The 18,037-nt window shown below is 29.1% G+C and overlaps 1 protein-coding gene across 2 annotated transcripts; it reads right to left on the minus strand.

Annotated features, from left to right (window-relative positions):
- Positions 1-8,007: 8,007 nt before the first annotated feature.
- Positions 8,008-17,594, minus strand: LOC147391264 (myb-like transcription factor family protein). Of its 2 annotated transcripts, none has more exons than XM_086458534.1 (3): positions 17,073-17,594; positions 9,427-9,635; positions 8,008-8,649 (listed from the first exon to the last, which is right to left on the minus strand). In XM_086458534.1, the coding sequence occupies exons 1-3, from the start codon at positions 17,365-17,367 to the stop codon at positions 8,128-8,130; spliced, it is 1,026 nt and encodes a 341-aa protein (XP_086314660.1). In that variant the 5' UTR covers positions 17,368-17,594; the 3' UTR covers positions 8,008-8,127. The 2 variants fall into 2 exon arrangements, with proteins under 2 accessions (XP_086314660.1, XP_086314659.1); XM_086458533.1 differs by having other exon boundaries at positions 8,040-8,652; positions 17,073-17,592.
- Between the last annotated feature and the right edge of the window lie 443 nt (positions 17,595-18,037).

The raw sequence follows: 18,037 nt of genomic DNA on the forward strand, positions 1-18,037 counted from the left end.
AAATATTAAATTTTAACAATTATTATAGTAACAAATAATTTTAAATATTAATGTTACCAAAAGTAAGAAAAATGAAAATATGGAGGTGATTTTATTTTAAAAAATTACTTAAAAATTAAATTTTAACAATTATTACATTAACAAATATTTTTAAATATTAATGTTGCTAAAAATAAGAAAATTAAAGGTATAAACGCGATTTTCCTTTAAAAAAATTATTAAATATTAAAATTTAATATTTATTGTATTGATAAATATTTTTAAATATAAATTTCCTAAAAGTAAGAAAAGTTAAGATATGGAGGTATTTTTTAAAAAAAATTAATTAAAATTTAAAATTTAAATATTAATGTTGCTAAAAATAAGAAAATTGAAGATATGGACGTGATTTTACTTTAAAACATTAATTAAATATTAAATTTTAATAATTATTATATTAAAAAATATTTTTACATATTATTATTAATAAAAAAAAGAAAATTGAAGATATGGACGGATTTTTCTTTAAAATTTTAATTAAATATTAAATTTTAATAATTATTATATTAAAATATTAATATTACTAAAAATAAGAAAAATGAAGATATGGACATGAATTTCCTTTAAAAAATTAATTAAAAATTAAAATTTTAATAATTATTGTATTAACAAATATTTTTAAATTTTAATGTTGTTAAAAATAAGAAAATTAAAGCTATCTAAATGATTTTATTTTAAAATATTAATTATAAATAAAATTTTAATAAATATTATATTTTCTTTTGAAGTAATAATTAATTAATTTAAATTTAAATTTATTAAAAAAAATCTTTTGTGATTCCGACTTTCAAGACTTTTTCAAAGTAAAATGATTTTTTCAAAATTATATAAGTAATTTTCTTACTATTTCTCTTTAAATAATTAATTAAAAATTATATTTTTAATAATTATTATATTAATACTTTAAAAAAAATTATTTATAAAAAATTAATTAAAAAGGAAATAGACAATCATGAAATAATCTAAATTTAGAAGAAAGAGAAAAACATATAAGTAAAATAATATTACGATAGTTTAATTATTTTTTCATTTAATTTATTATATTTATTTTTATTAGTTTATTTTTTTTAAATTTTATTCCAAGTTAAGATAGAAATTATGGAATTGAACAACACTGAAGGCTAGTAGTATATTGCATGCAAGATTTGCAATAAAAAAGTTGTTCTGATTACAATACAACAAAACGAATGTTAATATTTTATATAGGTAAATTTTATAAAACTTAAATAAGAATATATTGGAGTTATTGTTTCATATAATTATATATATTTTTAATCATTTAATAATATAATTTTAATCTTATTATTTTAACAGGTATATGTTACGTTTATATGTTGTTAATGATACTGATAAAATTTGGATGACACTATTTGATACGGAGGTGGAAAGATTATTGAAATGTAATGTCGATGCTCTCCGAAAATTAAAGATAATAAATATTTAAACTTCAATGTCAATTTCAAAAATCAACTATTATTATTAATAATACTATTACTAAATATAGATTTTAACTTATAAATTTTATATGTGCATTTACTTTTTTTAAGAAGAAGATTTTCTAAAATTCAGCAATATTTTGGATAGTTGTCTATTAAAAGTCACTCACCACGTAAAACCTAATGAGGGTAATTTTGCTAATTCACTTTGCCCCGCAAACTCAAAAGCTTGATAAAGGTTCAAAACCTCTTCTTCATTAGTAAAAAAATTCCATTGAGATCACACCAGATTTGTTGTTTTCTTGAACATCAGTATAATGCTCTTGTTGTCGTAGTTGCTCGACATTAATCAATGGAGCATTATTGTTTGCATCTCTTCCTTCAAAATTTGAGCTCACAATTGATCCATTATGGTTGACCTCTTCAGACCATTCTGCTCGTCCACTCCTTTTAATTCTTCATACCACCCATTTTTGAAATATCTTTTAAAACACAAAACATAAAAATGTTACAATCCTAAAAAAATGGATGACAAATTTAAGGACAAATTAATTACCAAAAAAGTAGAAAAAATAGAGAAGTTATCAATAAAAAAAATAAAAATAAAAATAAAAAAGTAGAAAAAAGTGTGAAATTCATTGGGTTTCTAATAATTTTGAAATGATATGATACTTTGACGGTCAATTTATTATGAAAATATATCTACATAGTAGGCAAAGTGTCATTTTCAAAACCATTTACCACATAGAAAATTATTTTTGAAATTACTAAAATACCCCCTTTGATAGTTTACTATTACATTGCATTTTTAAATATTATGCTGACTTTAAGTAGACACGTCTCTTCAAAATGGTATAAGTAATTTTCTAACTATTTCTTTTTAAATAATTAATTAAAAATTATATTTTTAATAATTATTATATTTACATCTTTTTTACGTTTTTCATTTATAAAACTAATAAAAATTTAAATTATTAACAATTAAATATTAAAAAATATTTTTAATTATTTTTTCAAATATAATTTCTAGTAACAATTAATTATAAATTTAACTAAAAAATTATTTTTCTAACAAATATTATATTAAATAATAATTTTCTTACCATTTATTTTTAAATAATTAATTAAAAGTTATATTTTTAACAATTATTATATTTAAACATTTTTTATATTTTCTATTTATAAAAAAATTATAAATTAAATTATTAACAATTAAATATTAACAAATATTTTTAAATTATAATGTTGCTAAAAATAAAAGATTGAAGATATGAACATAATTTTTCTTTAAAAAAGTAATTTAATATTAAATTTTAAAAATTATTATATTAACAAATAATTTTAAATTTAATTAAAAATTATTTTTCTAACAATTATTATATTAAAAAATCTTTTTTTGATGTTGACTTTAACTAGACACGTTTCTTCAAAATGCTGTAAGTAATTTTCTTACTATTTATTTTTAAATAATTAATTATAAATTTTAATTCTAACAATTATTATATTTACACCTTTTTTACATTTTCTACTTATAAAAAATTAATTAAATATTAAATATTAACAAATATTTTTAAATATTTGTTAAAATATAATTTATGGTAACAATTAATTTTAAATTTAATTAAAAAACATTTTTCTAATAATTATTATATTAAAAAAAAAATTATGCCGACTCTAACTAGATACTCTACTCAAAATGGTGTAAGTAAATATTTTACTATTTCTTTTTAAATAATTCACTATAAATTATAGTTTTTTTAACAATTATTATATTTACAATTTTTACATTTTCTATTTAAAAAAATAAATAAAAATTAAATTATTAACAATTAAATATTAACAAATATTATTAAATATTTGTTAAAATATAATTTATATTAACAATTAATTATAAATTTAAATAAAAAAATATTTTTCTAACAATTATTATATTAAATAATAATTTTCTTAATATTTATTTTTAAATAATTAATTAAAAATTATATTTTTAACAATTATTGTATTATAAAAAATAATTAAAAATTAAACTATTAACAAATAAATATTAACATATATTCTTAAATATTAATGTTGCTAAAAATAAAAAAAATTGAAGATATGAACATGATTTTCCTTTAAAAATTAATTTATTATTCAATTTTAAAAATTATTATAGTAACAAATAATTTTAAATTTAATTAAAAATAGTTTTCTAATAATTGTTATATAAAAAAAAATCTTTTTTTGATGCTGACTTAAAATAGACATGTTTTTTTTTTAAATGGTGTAACTAATTTTCTTACTATTTCTTTTTAAATTCATTAATTATAAATTTTATTTTTAATAATTATTATGTCTACACCGTTTTTATATTTTCTATTTATAAAAAATAATTAAAAATTAAATTATTAACAATTAAATATGAAAAAAATATTTACTAAAATATAATTTATAGTAATAATTAATTATAAATTTAATTAAAAAATATTTTTCTAACAATTATTATATTAAAAAAAAAATTTGATGCTGACTTTAACTAGACACGTCTCTTCAAATGATGTAAGTAATTTTATTACTACTTTTCAAATAATTAATTATAAGTTATATTTTTAACAATTATTATATTTACACATTTTTATGTATTTTATTTTTTAAAAATTAAATTATTCGCAATTAAATATTAACAAATATTTTAAAATAGTAATGTTGCTAAAAATAAAAAAAATGAAAATATGAACATGATTTTCCTTTAAAAAATTAATTAAATATTATATTTTAACAATTATTATAATAATAAATAATTTTAAATATTAATGTTACCAAAAGTAAGAAAAAATGAAACTATGGAGTTGATTTTCTTTTAAAAAATTACTTAAAAATTAAATTTTAACAATTATTATATTAATAAATATTTTTTAATATTAATGTTGCTAAAAATAAGAGAATTGAAGATATAGACGTGACTTTCATTAAAAAACTAATTAAATATTAAATTTTTATAATTATTATATTAACAAATATTTTTAAAATTAATGTTCCTAAAAGTAAGAAAAATTAAGATATGGAGGTGATTTTCTTTTAAAAAATTAATTAAAAATTAAATTTTAACAGTCATTGTATTAATAAATATTTTTAAATATTAATGTTGCTAAAAATAAGAAAATTGAAGATATGGACATGATTTTCCTTTAAAATATTAAATTTTAACAATTATTATATTAACAAATATTTTTAAATATTAATGTTGTGAAAAAAAGAAAATTGAAGATATAGATGGATTTTCCTTTAAAATTTTAATTAAATATTAAATATTAATAATTATTATATATAAAAAATTAAAATATTAATATTACTAAAAATAAGAAAAATGAAGATATGGATGTGATTTTCCTTTAAAAAATTAATTAAAAATTAAAATTATAATAATTATTATATTAACAAATATTTTTAAATTGTAATGTTGTTAAAAATAAGAAAATTGAAGATATCTAAATGATTTTATTTTAAAATATTAATTATAAATAAAATTTTAATAATTATTACGTGTTCTTTTGAAGTAATAAATAATTAATTTAAATTTAAATTTCTTAAAAAATCTTTTGTAATTCCGACTTTCAAGGTTTTTTCAAAGTGAAACGATCGTTTCAAAACTATATAAGTAATTTTCTTACTATTTCTTTTTAAAAAATTAATTAAAAATTATATTTTTACAATTATTATATTAACACTTTTTAAAATTTTCTATTAATAAAAAAAATAATTAAAAATTAAATTTTTATCAATTAAATATTAACAAATATTTTTAAATAGTAATATTATTAAAAATAAGAAAATTGAATATATGGACATGATTTTTCTTTAAAAATTTAATTAAATATTAAATATTAATAATTATCATATTAGCAAAAAAAATTATTTTATTTTATTTAAATATTTTTATAACAAATATTATTATAAATTAAATTGTAACAATTATTACGTTTTCGTTTGAAATAATAAATAATTATTTTATAAATTAAATTTTAACAAAGCAAAATGACATTTTCATCTTTGGTGTTGTTTAAATATTATTTATTTTTTAAATATTTTTTTGTTGACATATCAATATTGACAATAATTTTCACGACTCTTCTCCAAAATGTCGCCTATTTTCCTCTCTATATTTGACCATGTTTCTTGTTCTCCACTCTTTTTGACGAATTTTTCTAAAAATCATCATATTCAAAAATCTTTTTTTCTCATATATCTTTGGATTACTATAAGGCATCAAAAAACTATTACTTTGGATTAATAGAAGGCGTCAACAAATTGTTCCTTTGAACTAGGTACTTTCTATTTCTTGAACAAGAAGATCATTTGACTGAATTTATCTTTGGGAGGGGACCCTCAAGACATTTATTTTTTGTTGAAAGGTAATCTCATGCCTATAAATCTTTTTTTGATGAATCACAATACAAACTTTCCTAAGTTCAAATACTGTGTAACTACTTCTACAAAAAGTAATAAATATTTTTAATAATTAAAAATTAAAATTTTAACAATTATTATATTAATAAATATTTTAAAATATTAATGCTGTTATAGATGTGATTTTCCTTTAAAAAATTAATTAAATATTAAATATTAATAATTATTATATTTATAAATATTTTAAATATTAATATTGTTAAAAGCAAGGAAATTGAAAATATGGACGTGGTTTTTTTTTAAATTAATTAAAATTTAATTTTAACAATTATTGCATTTTCTTTTTAAATATTAAATAATTAATTAAAAAAATAAATTTACACTAATTATTATATTAAAAAATCTTTTGTGATTCCTAATTAAACATCTTCAAAACAAATCAAATTTTTTTTCTTTTAAAAATTATATTTTAACAACTATTTAATCTTTTTTTCATTCCAACTTTAAGTAGATACATTTTTTAAATGGTGTAACTAATTTTCTTACATTTTTTCTAAAAAATTAATTAAAATTTATATTTTAACAAATATTAAATTAACAAATTGTTTTGTGATTCCAATTCTAAGGAGACAAGTATCTTCAACCAACAACATTGTAACAAAAAAATTAAGAACCCATCATTTTAAACCATATAAAGTAAGTGAGTAAGTGAGTGTTTGCTTCAGACCAACACCATTTTGCCATATGGCGTTGATGATATCAACAATAATAAGAAAAAATTTCTTTTTCATGCTCATGGTAAGAAACCAAAATTTTCTAATAAGATCATCTTGTCATATTCAAAAATATGATCCACTACAAAAGTGTTGTAGATGATAAATTTCAACAAAAAAAAGAATAATAATAAAGAAATTAAAAAAGTTACCATGTCTATTTTCAACACCATTAAGCTCGAAAAAATTTGTTTATTTTTTTCATTTTTTTTTACCATAAAATGTTTCATGAAATTTAGAAAGTTGCAATGTTCGATTGCCAATATGATAACCCATGTGGATCCCACAATACTTTTTAAAGATTTGAAATCTAAAAATAAAGATTTCTGGGTAGTAGATTTGTGGGCAGGAGAGAGAAATTTCCTTCTTATTACTCCACACGGTATTAGTCTATGAGCAAACAATCACTTAAATTAATTAATAAATCTATAGGACTCTTTGAAAGACTCCTCGTTACAAGTCAACCTAATACATTGCACTATCAGATCGTCTTCAAAACTGCACCCTTTCACCTTTGGCATTCCATTTCTCTCTCAAACTGACAGAGCAACATAATACCCTCTTATTAGAAGCGTTGGATTGAAAAGTTATAATTGTACACGTAACCTATTCTTTTTTTTTTTATTTAAATTGATGGGGTTCATAAGAGATTATGTGATCTTCATACTTTTAAAAATAACTGACTCTACACTTATGTATTTGTGAAGTTAAGAATAAAAAATAAAGAGGGTATTAGATTTAATCTCCAAATCCAATATTACTTATTTAAATTAAAATCAAGATTGTCTAATTCATGAATATCCTCGCCCTACTAAACATATTATTTCATTAATCATTTTTTAGTTTGAATTTTAGATCATAGAGCCTGCACATGCATCACAAGTGTAAGGCCCACTAGTTATTATTATAAGAATTACTCACGATCAACTCCCATAACTTTTCAAAATTACATAAAAATCAAAATCAAACAACTTCTCCAAACAAGTGGGAAAGGATTGATCATTATATTTTTCTAATTGTTATCTGCATCTCAGATGTTACATTGAATTTCATTGATTGGCTAGTTATTTAAAAAAAAAAAAATACATTTGTGTGACATTATAAGCTATTAAATAATTTAATCAAGTAACAACTTTCTAAATAAATAAATGAAATTTATTATTAACACCAGAGAAAAAAGATCTGCCACCCCAGAAATTGAAGAACAGAAAATAAATAAGCTAATTTTTCACATAAAGATGAAGCAAGCCACATAGAATCAGACGCTTAAGTTAGGCTGACTGTGCTTTTAAATTTTATAAAATCAAGGGTTCAGATAAGATGGTAATTTCCTAAGAATTATATTTATTAAGGAAAAATCCACATTATAAAAAAAAAAAAAAAAAAATAGCTGAAGCAGACAGTAGAAAACAAACACAATAATCAGTCTTGTATTAACAGGTTTTCATCACTACTACACTAAGCTAGCTAACCATTCACATTTTTTAGTAGACTTAGACTGCCACTGCATGAATTGGACCGGTGCTTGAGGTATCGGTTGTAGGGTTGTTAGCATGGAAAGCTGACTGCCTACCGGACCCTTGGAGCAATTTTAGTGAGAGAGAAGAAGGCCCTGAGTCGCCAAGGGATTCTCCTAGGCTCAGTTTTGACATGCCTACCAACTCATCAACATTGATTGGACTCTTTGAATGTACTGCTGTTGGCTTAACAACTTCATGTGTCTCCTCTTTAGTTGTCGACTCTCTAGTGTTGTACCCCCCCTGCCACAATGGGATGGTAAACGGATAGAATGGCGAGAAATATGCAGGAAATACTATGGGGTGGTAACTGCACTGTGAACTCTCTGACTTTGGAACGGCAGCTTCTCCTTCATTGTTGGAGTTTGTCGAATCCATTGATTCACATTCTTCATCTAGAGCTGGAGGAACCTGCAATTGGCTGTTGCTATGTGTTTCAACTTCTTGGTGGCTGATGGGGAAGAGGTCCTGTGATACAACTTGATGCGAATCGAGTGGCTGCTGCAGAAATAAGATTTCACACCAAGTATAAGCCAAAATGGTTCAAGAATAAAATATGTGAGCATAGAACTATTAGAATCATACACATGCACACATAATTATAGGACTTAAAATGGGTTGGATCTAAGTATATTCATATCTAGATCCAATTTTTTATTCAGATCCGTATCCAAATTGGATCCGATTATAACTAAAACCATATCCGAACCATTTTGCTTCCACTAAATCCGGATCCAGATCCAACCCGATCAAATTACTTGATTTGGGTCGGTTGGGTCATATAATTTTGGACCATTCAACATTTTTTTGGTGTATTTCTTTTCTAATTGCTATACTCTTCTATTTTATTATTTATGCCCCACACAGAAAAAATGGCATTTTAGACAAGCATAGGAATACTAGAATACATGCAGCAGGAAAACGTATTGATAGAGATGTGTACCAAGACAATCCATTCTCCAGAGAAATAAGGTTCAAAGTCCTACTCTACAAACCATATTATGAGTGGGTTATATTTACGAACATTCAAAGTACGGACATCCATTTGCTAGGTCAAACTAGGAGACCCGTAAAATTGAAGAAACTTCGAAGGTTACGTAGAAAAACTGTCCTAAAATGTGAATTTTCAGATGCAATTTCTTCATTTAAATTCTAGTTTCATAATTATACCAAACATATTGATCATGCATGCACATGCATTGATGCACAAACACACTTATGCACAAACACGGATAACGTCACATCTATCAGAGAATGACAAAGAGAGTAACGAACTTCATCTGCTATGATATCAAACAAGCTAGAACGCCTTTTTCTTCTGGACAGGTTGGTTTGACGGATAAAATATTTCTGGGCATGGCTGGCCACCTGAGTGGGTGTCCTTGATATTACATAATTGCGTGCTATCCCACGCCAATCACCTTTGCCAAGCTTCTGCAGGCCAAGAAGGAACATCCTATGTTCCTCTTCAGTCCATGGCACACCTGCAAATCAAAATCACAACCTGAATCTTTAAATGATAGAAGCTGGAAGATTTGAACTAAAAGTGAAGTATGCATCTGAAATTATGGAAACTCAAGAGGGAAACAAAAAAGTAGTAGATATCCAATTAGAGTTAATTACATAAGAAGAGATCTACATTCAAAGCAATGTGTGTAACCAACTGTCATCTCGCATACAAGTAATACACATCCATTCAGGGCTCTATGTTCAAAGGTGGAGATTGGATATAATGCAAAATATGTGAATGTGCAATGTAGAATATACCCAGTATTGCAGAATATAAGCTTTGATGAGTCCTCCTGCATTTACGCCCATATAAAGCCTACTTCTGATGCATCCACTCTCTAAGATATGCATGATGAGTCCATGACATACGAGGTTAGCTGTTGTCCAGTTGTACCATGATGATAGGAATGCATTATCTTTGCATCTTTTAGGTGTTAAGAGTTGACTTTTCAAAAGAGAAAACTTTAGGAGACAAGTTCATTCTTTCCCACCCCAGACAAGTTCCATGGCCCGAACCAAAGATCCAAAACACTGAGGAGTGAATTTAATTTTTATTCACTGAATAAGTTGTTTATGCAAAGAACATATACCCTTGATAATTTTCCCTTAATTGCCTACGAAAAATCTTTTCAATACAGATATGGAAAATTTCCCTCATCGGCTTCGAAAAATCATATCTTCCAATTTATAACTTGAAAATGGGTGAATCCAGATGATTTAGAAAATCAACTAACCCAACTTTTTAAGGAAAAATACAACATTAGCAGAAATAGTCCTATCAATCATTTTTATTAAATTCATAAACCCATCTGACACACTGACCCTTCCACGCTTACTTTTCTATAAAATTCACTTTTCATCAAAAAGGGACAAATCACCTATGTACAGATTTCTACACTTGACGTTGGTTTTGAAAATATTTTGGAACTATCAATCCTTTCTAGGAAGTAATTTAACTTCGAACCGAGGGTTCAAATTATAAAATTCTGCAGCTAGACAGGAACAATCCTATTAGAAATTCATTTAAAATATAAAATTTCATCAAAATGCTTGGGAAAATTATCCCAGTTAGAATGATGAGGGTCAATCCCACCAAAAACCATTTAAATGTAATGAAAACTTACCTTGATGATGAGTTTGACTTCCCTTAGAGAGCTTCTTGTTCTACTCTGGATTAGTTGGAATCTATCACTCATCTCCATGAATATGACTTACACCTACCTACTCGTTCATTTGACTTTTATCATCTATTGCCAATGCTTATTAAAATATGGTACAAAAGAACAAGTGACACCTAAATTGAATAATTCTCAAGTCCATGCACTCTTGCCCACAGGTTTCCAAGTTGCTGGCACTGTTGAGGTAGTCTCGACTGGAATTGAAATGGTTGTGGGTTTGGACGTTGTTGACCTTTTTTGTCCCTTCATTCATGCAGTTCTTTCAACACCTCAGGTTTTGCTCCTTTCAATGTTGGGTGATCTTGTCAGGGGTACAACTCAAAACCAATTGGTACTAAGTGGTGTGGCCCAACAGATATATGAAGCCATGGCAACCATCCCACATGTCTGATATGGGACAATTCCAGTAGGCTAACACTCCCCCTCAAATCCAGGCCCAGTGCATGGGCCCTGGACTTGCACAACAGGGCAAGCAACCCGCTCTGATACCATGTCAGGGGTCCAACTCAAAACTAATTGGTACTAAGTGGTGTGGCCCAACAGATATATGAAGCCATGGCAACCAACCCACATGTCTGATGTGGGATAATTCCAGTAGGCTAACATTCCCCCTCAAGTCCAGGCCCAGAGCATGGGCCCTGGACTTGCACAACAGGGTAAGCAGAACTCAAAACCAATTGGTACTAAGTGGTGTGGCCCAACAGATATATGAAGCCATGGCAACCAACCCACATGTCCGATGTGGGATAATTCCAATAGGCTAACATTCCCCCTCAAGTCCAGGCCCAGAGCATGGGCCCTGGACTTGCACAATAGGGTAAGCAGCCTACTCTGATACCATGTCAGGGGTCCAACTCAAAACCAATTGGTGCTAAGTGGTGTGGTCCAACATATATATGAAGCCATAGCAACCAACCCACATGTCCGATGATGGATAATTCCAGTAGGCTAAAAGATCCATCCTAAGCTGAACTAACCAATCACAGATGTGACATGCATTTTCTTAAGATCCAATGGTCTCCCGTAATTTTTTTTGGCCTTGTAGTTGTTGCGAAGTAGTTTTTTGCCTCTTGTTTTGTCCAACTTGACGTGATGTATCCCTTTGAGATTCCCCTTACTCTTTTTTCTTCATAATGTCTACCAGTTCACTTTTTGCTAATAAGATCTTCTTGATCATCCTTGCCTCCACATGGGATGAACAACGGATGTGAGAAAGATACTTTTACTTTGAGTCTCCTATTATTTAATATTGTATTTAATTTTTTTTTAATTTAGGTACAAAAAATAGGGAATTGCGTAAGTGGTAAGATCTACTAAAATGAGATTCTCTCTAATAGATGGCTGCAACCCTTGTTGAAACTTTTTAATCCTCAAATCCTATGTAGAAATCAAGTGGGGAAATAATCGAGATAGTTTTGCAAAATTTGCCTCATATTGACCAACTGACATAGTCTTTTGAGCCAGGTCTACTAATTTTCTAGTCTTTTGATCTCATATAGTGTTTGGGAAGTAGTTCTTGTAGAATATCTCCTTGAATGGCGTCCACATCTCAGGTCCTTATTATCAAATCCCACTAGCAATAGCATCCTTCTCAAACATGAATGACGCCAAAAGTACCCATTGTGCCTCCACCACTCCCTATTACGTTAACATTTGACGGAATTCGCTTGAGACATCCCTCCGCTCCTTTGGGTGCTCACCCCTTGAATACTGTGGGAGGCAAGGGGGGGGGGGGGGGGGGGGTGATTCATTCCCATGAAGTTTTTTGACTACATGTTGAAGAGCATTTAGATCATTTTTCATTAGTCAATTAGAGAAGTTTGAGGTCAAGGGGCATGTCATCAGTTAAAAAGTATAGGGGTATCTCAAATATTCACTAAAACGTGACGGGGTACCTTTTCACCCCACTTTTTTTCTATGGCGTAGTAGACCTTTTTCTTTCAACAAGTTTGAAAATGCATGATGATTAAAATCCTAAGCAAAAATAGTTTCCAATAATACGGAAATTTATTGTAACGTATTAAGCACATATCAATATGGTTCTCTTAAGGTAGTTTTGTGTATTAAATCATCTCAAAACTGCTAGCAAACCAATTGAAATTGTTCTTAACCTACACTACATTTCCATCTTTAAGGTTTTTTGTGCAACATACAAATATTTGTCAGCATTTTTATTCATCATGAAATCATTTATATAATGTCCCCAATAAAATAAGGAAATTTCTCGTGATTTGAAAGAGAAGGAAGGGAAGCTCACTCTATAGTTGTATCCAGGCCCAACAAGCAACTCCAGCCCCCCCCCCCCCAATCGCGCGCGCGCGCAGAAAGAACAACCTAATGCGCTTTGGCCCCCCGATTGGGGGGTCCTACTTTATTTTAGTGGAGTTCCATCATGTATTGGCCTACGTGCGCAGGAGCGCATAGGTCCTGTTTATGGACAAAATGTAATGAAATCGCTTACTAAGAAAGGCGTTCACTTCTTAAAATATCCTATATATGTAGGTGAAAACATGGGAAGGGACAAATATACACTGATGGTAACATAACAATGTAATTGCTCTAACGTCCCTTTCAACTGAAGTCTTTGGCCTCCATAGTTCTAATGTCCCCTTCAACCTAATTTCCAATCTCTTTGATCATGTAACAACTAAGAAGACACCTTAGGAACCTAAATTGGTTCACATTCGATCCAAAAAATAAAAGTATGACATCCAAACTGAAGGCAAAGTCGAAACACTGCAGCCCAAATATAAGTCTCGCTAAAAATCATCCTCCATAATGTGTCCACCATTAATACAAATAAGAAAGGTATGATAAAGGATCTCCCCACCTTCACTCTCTATAACTTCTTATTTCTAAAAAGGGTAGGCCCGTACACTAAATAGAAAAGTGGACAGAGAAGACGTACTTCATTGTCGTTTAATTCCACTTGTCACGAAAAACATTCTCCCAAGAGTATAGTTGACAAAATTATAACTTGTGATCATAAGCTTTTTCCATATCAATTTTGCACATTGCGCCAATATTGCTAGATCTAATCGACTCTAGAGATTCATTAACAATCAAAACACAATCCAAAATTTTTCTACCTCTAATGAAAGAACCATGTTCTTGAGAAATCAAAATGAATGTTTTTGATAGCTTAATTTGGTGACCTTAGGCTTGAAGCATTGGGTATAAGGTCAAGAAGTCGAAGACTCGAGTAACAAAATATTGTTAGGTCGCATAATAATAAAGAACTTAAAACAAAGTGGACAGTTCATAATTGAAAGTCTAAAAATTCTCGTCCTCTCTTTCCAAACACTTCATTAAAATCGGACTTCTAACATAAGATATCTTTTGGCCCCCTAGGAAGTTGTCGGACCTAAGAAAGCTACGAACCTAATTGACAATATCTGATCACTGCATTCTCTATTATCAAAGGCTGAACCTAGGCACCAATTAGTTAAAATGGGGTATTTTGGTCATTTTCTAATCCCTCGTAGAAGACCATGGTCTGTTAGTACCATGTTTTGTCAAATTACAAGAGTAGTCGTATGATGTCATGATGTAACTACTAGAAACATTGTTGTGCGTTCATAATTCAATGACAAAATGCAAAATATATCAAAACCAATCAAGGTCAAGGGGCATCATTTCCCGTGGAGCATCAGAACAGGTATATCTCAAGGAGATCAGAATCTGTCGGCAGGAGTAAAGGTTCCACCGCCAGCCACCGACCGAATATTTTGAGATAACCTTCTATCGGTGGCAGAAGCTCTAATATGTCGGTCCCACCGATAGAATATTAATCGGTTCCACCGATGAATACTTGACGGTTCCACCGCTAGCCACCGACAAATTTTCATGGGATACCTCCTATCGGTGGCAGAAGAACAATCCTGACGGTCCCACCGACAGTTTAGGCATCGGTCCCACCGAATAACACTTTGTCGGTCCCACCGACATCCACCGCCAGAACTAATGAAGGAGTTTTCATTCGGTGGCAGAAACATACTCCTGGCGGTTCCACCGTAAAACTCCTCATCGGTCCCACCGATGAAGCTTGGAGGTTCCACCGTCAGTGCTACCGAAAATGTGAAACGGTAAGATTTTCGACCGTTATGATTGGTCGGTGCCACCGTTGGAATTCAGGTGCCACCGACAGAAAGCCGTTAAGAGCTCTGCCTATAAAAGTAAAGCACTTGGCCTCTTCTTGGATTGATCAACCACTCCAAAGTTCAGCCCAAGCAAATAAGCATACTTTAAAAGGCTTAACAAAGGAAGAAGAGTCGTGAAGAGTAATCAATATCATGCACAACAAACTATCACGTCTTTGTTGATCAAGCTCTACTTAATCCACCCTTCGAGAATTGCAGTCTAACCACGAGCAAGTCAAGAAGCCATTGTTGAAGGGAGTAACGGAGAACTAAAGAACAACACACTCACTACCATCGCCATTACTGTGAGTTTGATTGTTTGTGTCTTAAAATTCTGAAAATACACTTGTAATAGTTCACTTGATTTCTTCTTCAAAATCAAGCACTTGATTGAGTTGCAGACTCATGTTGAGTGACAAAGGTTCCTGAGTTTCCTAAGTAAAAACTCAAGGACTTTGAGTGGATGCGGTCCATTCTATTGTAGGGTTGTAGAATCATCCCGGGAAAAAATTCTGTGTGCGGTTTAAGGTGAACCATAAACCTCTGTATTAGTGAATACCAAAGAACCACCAATTTGGGTTCTCTTGAGAGTGGATGTAGGCACGGGTGCCGAACCACTATAAATCGTGTGTATTCTACTGTGTCTCAGATTCTCTTATCCTTATGTCAATTTGAATGCATATCATGACTGATCATATCTCGCATGAATATCTTGTTACATGAATGTTTTTGTGGATGCTCCCTGACAATGAAATTCATTCACATCCCAAACATACACATTCAGTAGATTTTTAAATTAGTCCTATTCACCCCCCCCCCTCTAGGTCTCCATCTTGTCAAAGCTGGTAGTTTCATGGTCTAGGGGGTATATCATTAAAGATAGAAGGTAACAGTATGACACATTCACTCTCCTTCAGCGCCTTTTCCTCCCATCTCAGCCATATGTTTGATGTTGTGTATCAAATTTTCTAACCTCAAACAACATTTGAGGCTCACTGAGCAAGAGGTAAAAACACAGGTTTCCTAGAGAATAATACTACTTTGTTAGGGATCAGTATTGCTTTTCTATAAATCAATTTTTCTATGAAAATCCCTAAGAGTCTTCTTCCAGATCAGTTGTCGTTTGATGGAGAGCCTCAAATGTCATTTGAGGCTTGTATTTTCCTTTTTGAGGCTTTCTATTGAATATATGACAGAGATGACAGGCAAAATACGTTTCCTAGATATCAGTATATATTTTATAAGGATCCTTTTTAAATGAAATATCTAAGAGTCCTCTTACACAATCATTAATTCGATGCATATTTATCATTTTACAGCTTTTTTCTTTCTTTTTATTTCTTTTTAAATTTTTCATAACCTTTACTACAACATTAAACATTGAAACATTATTTTTTTTGTCGCTTAAGCACCGCCTAGCGGCCTAGCCCTTGTTTTAACATCCCATTTCAGGGACTTGTTTTCCTACTTTTCTCATTTTTGGCGTATTATCTAATTAAACAATTATTCTACATCAAACTACATAAATTCATATTTCCCAACTAAAATATTCATTTCGGAATAACAATTTTTAAGTAGGGTTTGTTAGGACTCTTACCAAAACTAATATAAATCCGATGCAATGGTACAATTGACAGAACAAGGAAAATCCATCAGGAACCAAAAAAATATTCACTATCCTCATTATAACAAGTAGGATGAAGATGATCGTCCCCATTCCTCTATAATCAATAATAATCCAAATACATATGGAAGTAAAAACAAAAGAACAAAAAGATTCATTTTTGGGGAAAAAAAGGAAATATCCAAAACTATTACTATTTTTTTATAAATAAAATATAATATACAAAACTATGGGTTGATTAAAGCTAAATTAGTAGAGCTCAAAACAGTACATGATCACACAAATATCGATTCCACCCATCTGATTAAAAACGACTTGTGAAATAAATCTACGTAAGCTATAAATGAATAATTTCATTTTTTTTTTTTCATTAATTCTAACAACCACATAGATACAATTAACCAGATAAGAACATAAACCATTCAAAATCAAATATTTAACAGCAATTTCCCAAATTCACAAAATCCAAACCTTTCTTTCGTTCGCGGCAACTCGAAGAAGACCCCTTGACGAAATCCTCCGAAGCGTAACCATCTGCAGCTCCACCATGATCTGGCGTCTCACCAGGTGAACCAGGATGATTGTTAATGCTGTTGAGATTAAGACCACCGTTATTGGATCCGTTATAGTGAGATAAATTCCCCATACTAGCACTCTTCCTGATCGATCCATCCGTTAATCGAACCCCAAATAGCTTAACCCCTCTGTTAGGGCAAGTTCTCGAATTGTGCCCATTGTGACTGCAATGCGAGCATCTCCTCGTCATCTTCTACTATTTCGAAGGATTGATTCGTTTTTTTTTTTTTTTTTTTTTTTTTGCAGACGAGATCTCGAAAGAAGTAGAATCAAAGCTACATGATCATCATAGAGATTGAAAATTAGGGTTTGGGTTTCGAAGAGAGGGAGAGAGATAATTTAGGGTTTGAAGGGTCTCTGGCTCTTATTCTGCTTCGCTGTCTCCTCGCCTATAGATATGGAAGGAAGACAGACTCGCCGTAAATTAGGTTAATACAGAAGAAAGTATTGGGTGCTCTTCGGAGTATTGAATATGATACTCCCCGTTCAATTAAAATGAATTTAGATATTTCAATCACGTTGATTAGATTCAGATGTCAGATTAGACGGTTAGGATGAAAGTTTTGGGGCCCACCACTATGAAGGATTTTTTATCTAATTATTATTAATGCCTGATAGAGCGTAACGTATACTTTTAAAACCGAATCTAAAGCTAAATAAATAGTCAGATTTTTATGAGTTTTCATGTGGGCCCACCAACTCAAAGTGAACGGCTATGATTCAGTTGTCAAATTTACAAGGTGTGTAAAGTGTGACACCTAGCAATATTGAGCTTGGACAATCTTGGTTTAAAAAGATGTTTCGAGTTCGAGTTGACTCATCAATTCTGAGTAGTATAGTGAGTGGAGCCTAACAAAAAA

Source organism: Akebia trifoliata, chromosome 11, assembly GCF_017979445.1.
Source record: "Akebia trifoliata isolate Shusen 1 chromosome 11, ASM1797944v1, whole genome shotgun sequence".
In the NCBI taxonomy this organism is placed as follows: Eukaryota; Viridiplantae; Streptophyta; class Magnoliopsida; order Ranunculales; family Lardizabalaceae; genus Akebia; species Akebia trifoliata.

What these genes read in the sequence shown, in the direction of transcription:
- LOC147391264 (XM_086458533.1), bottom strand. Translation starts at nt 17,367, where the DNA reads ATGACGAGGAGATGCTCGCATTGCAGTCACAATGGGCACAATTCGAGA. An exon ending in TTGCCGCGAACGAAAGAAAG is followed by an intron (nt 9,636 to 17,072) that starts GTTTGGATTTTG and finishes TTTGATTTGCAG; the next exon opens with GTGTGCCATGGACTGAAGAG. An exon ending in TTGATATCATAGCAGATGAA is followed by an intron (nt 8,653 to 9,426) that starts GTTCGTTACTCT and finishes TTATTTCTGCAG; the next exon opens with CAGCCACTCGATTCGCATCA.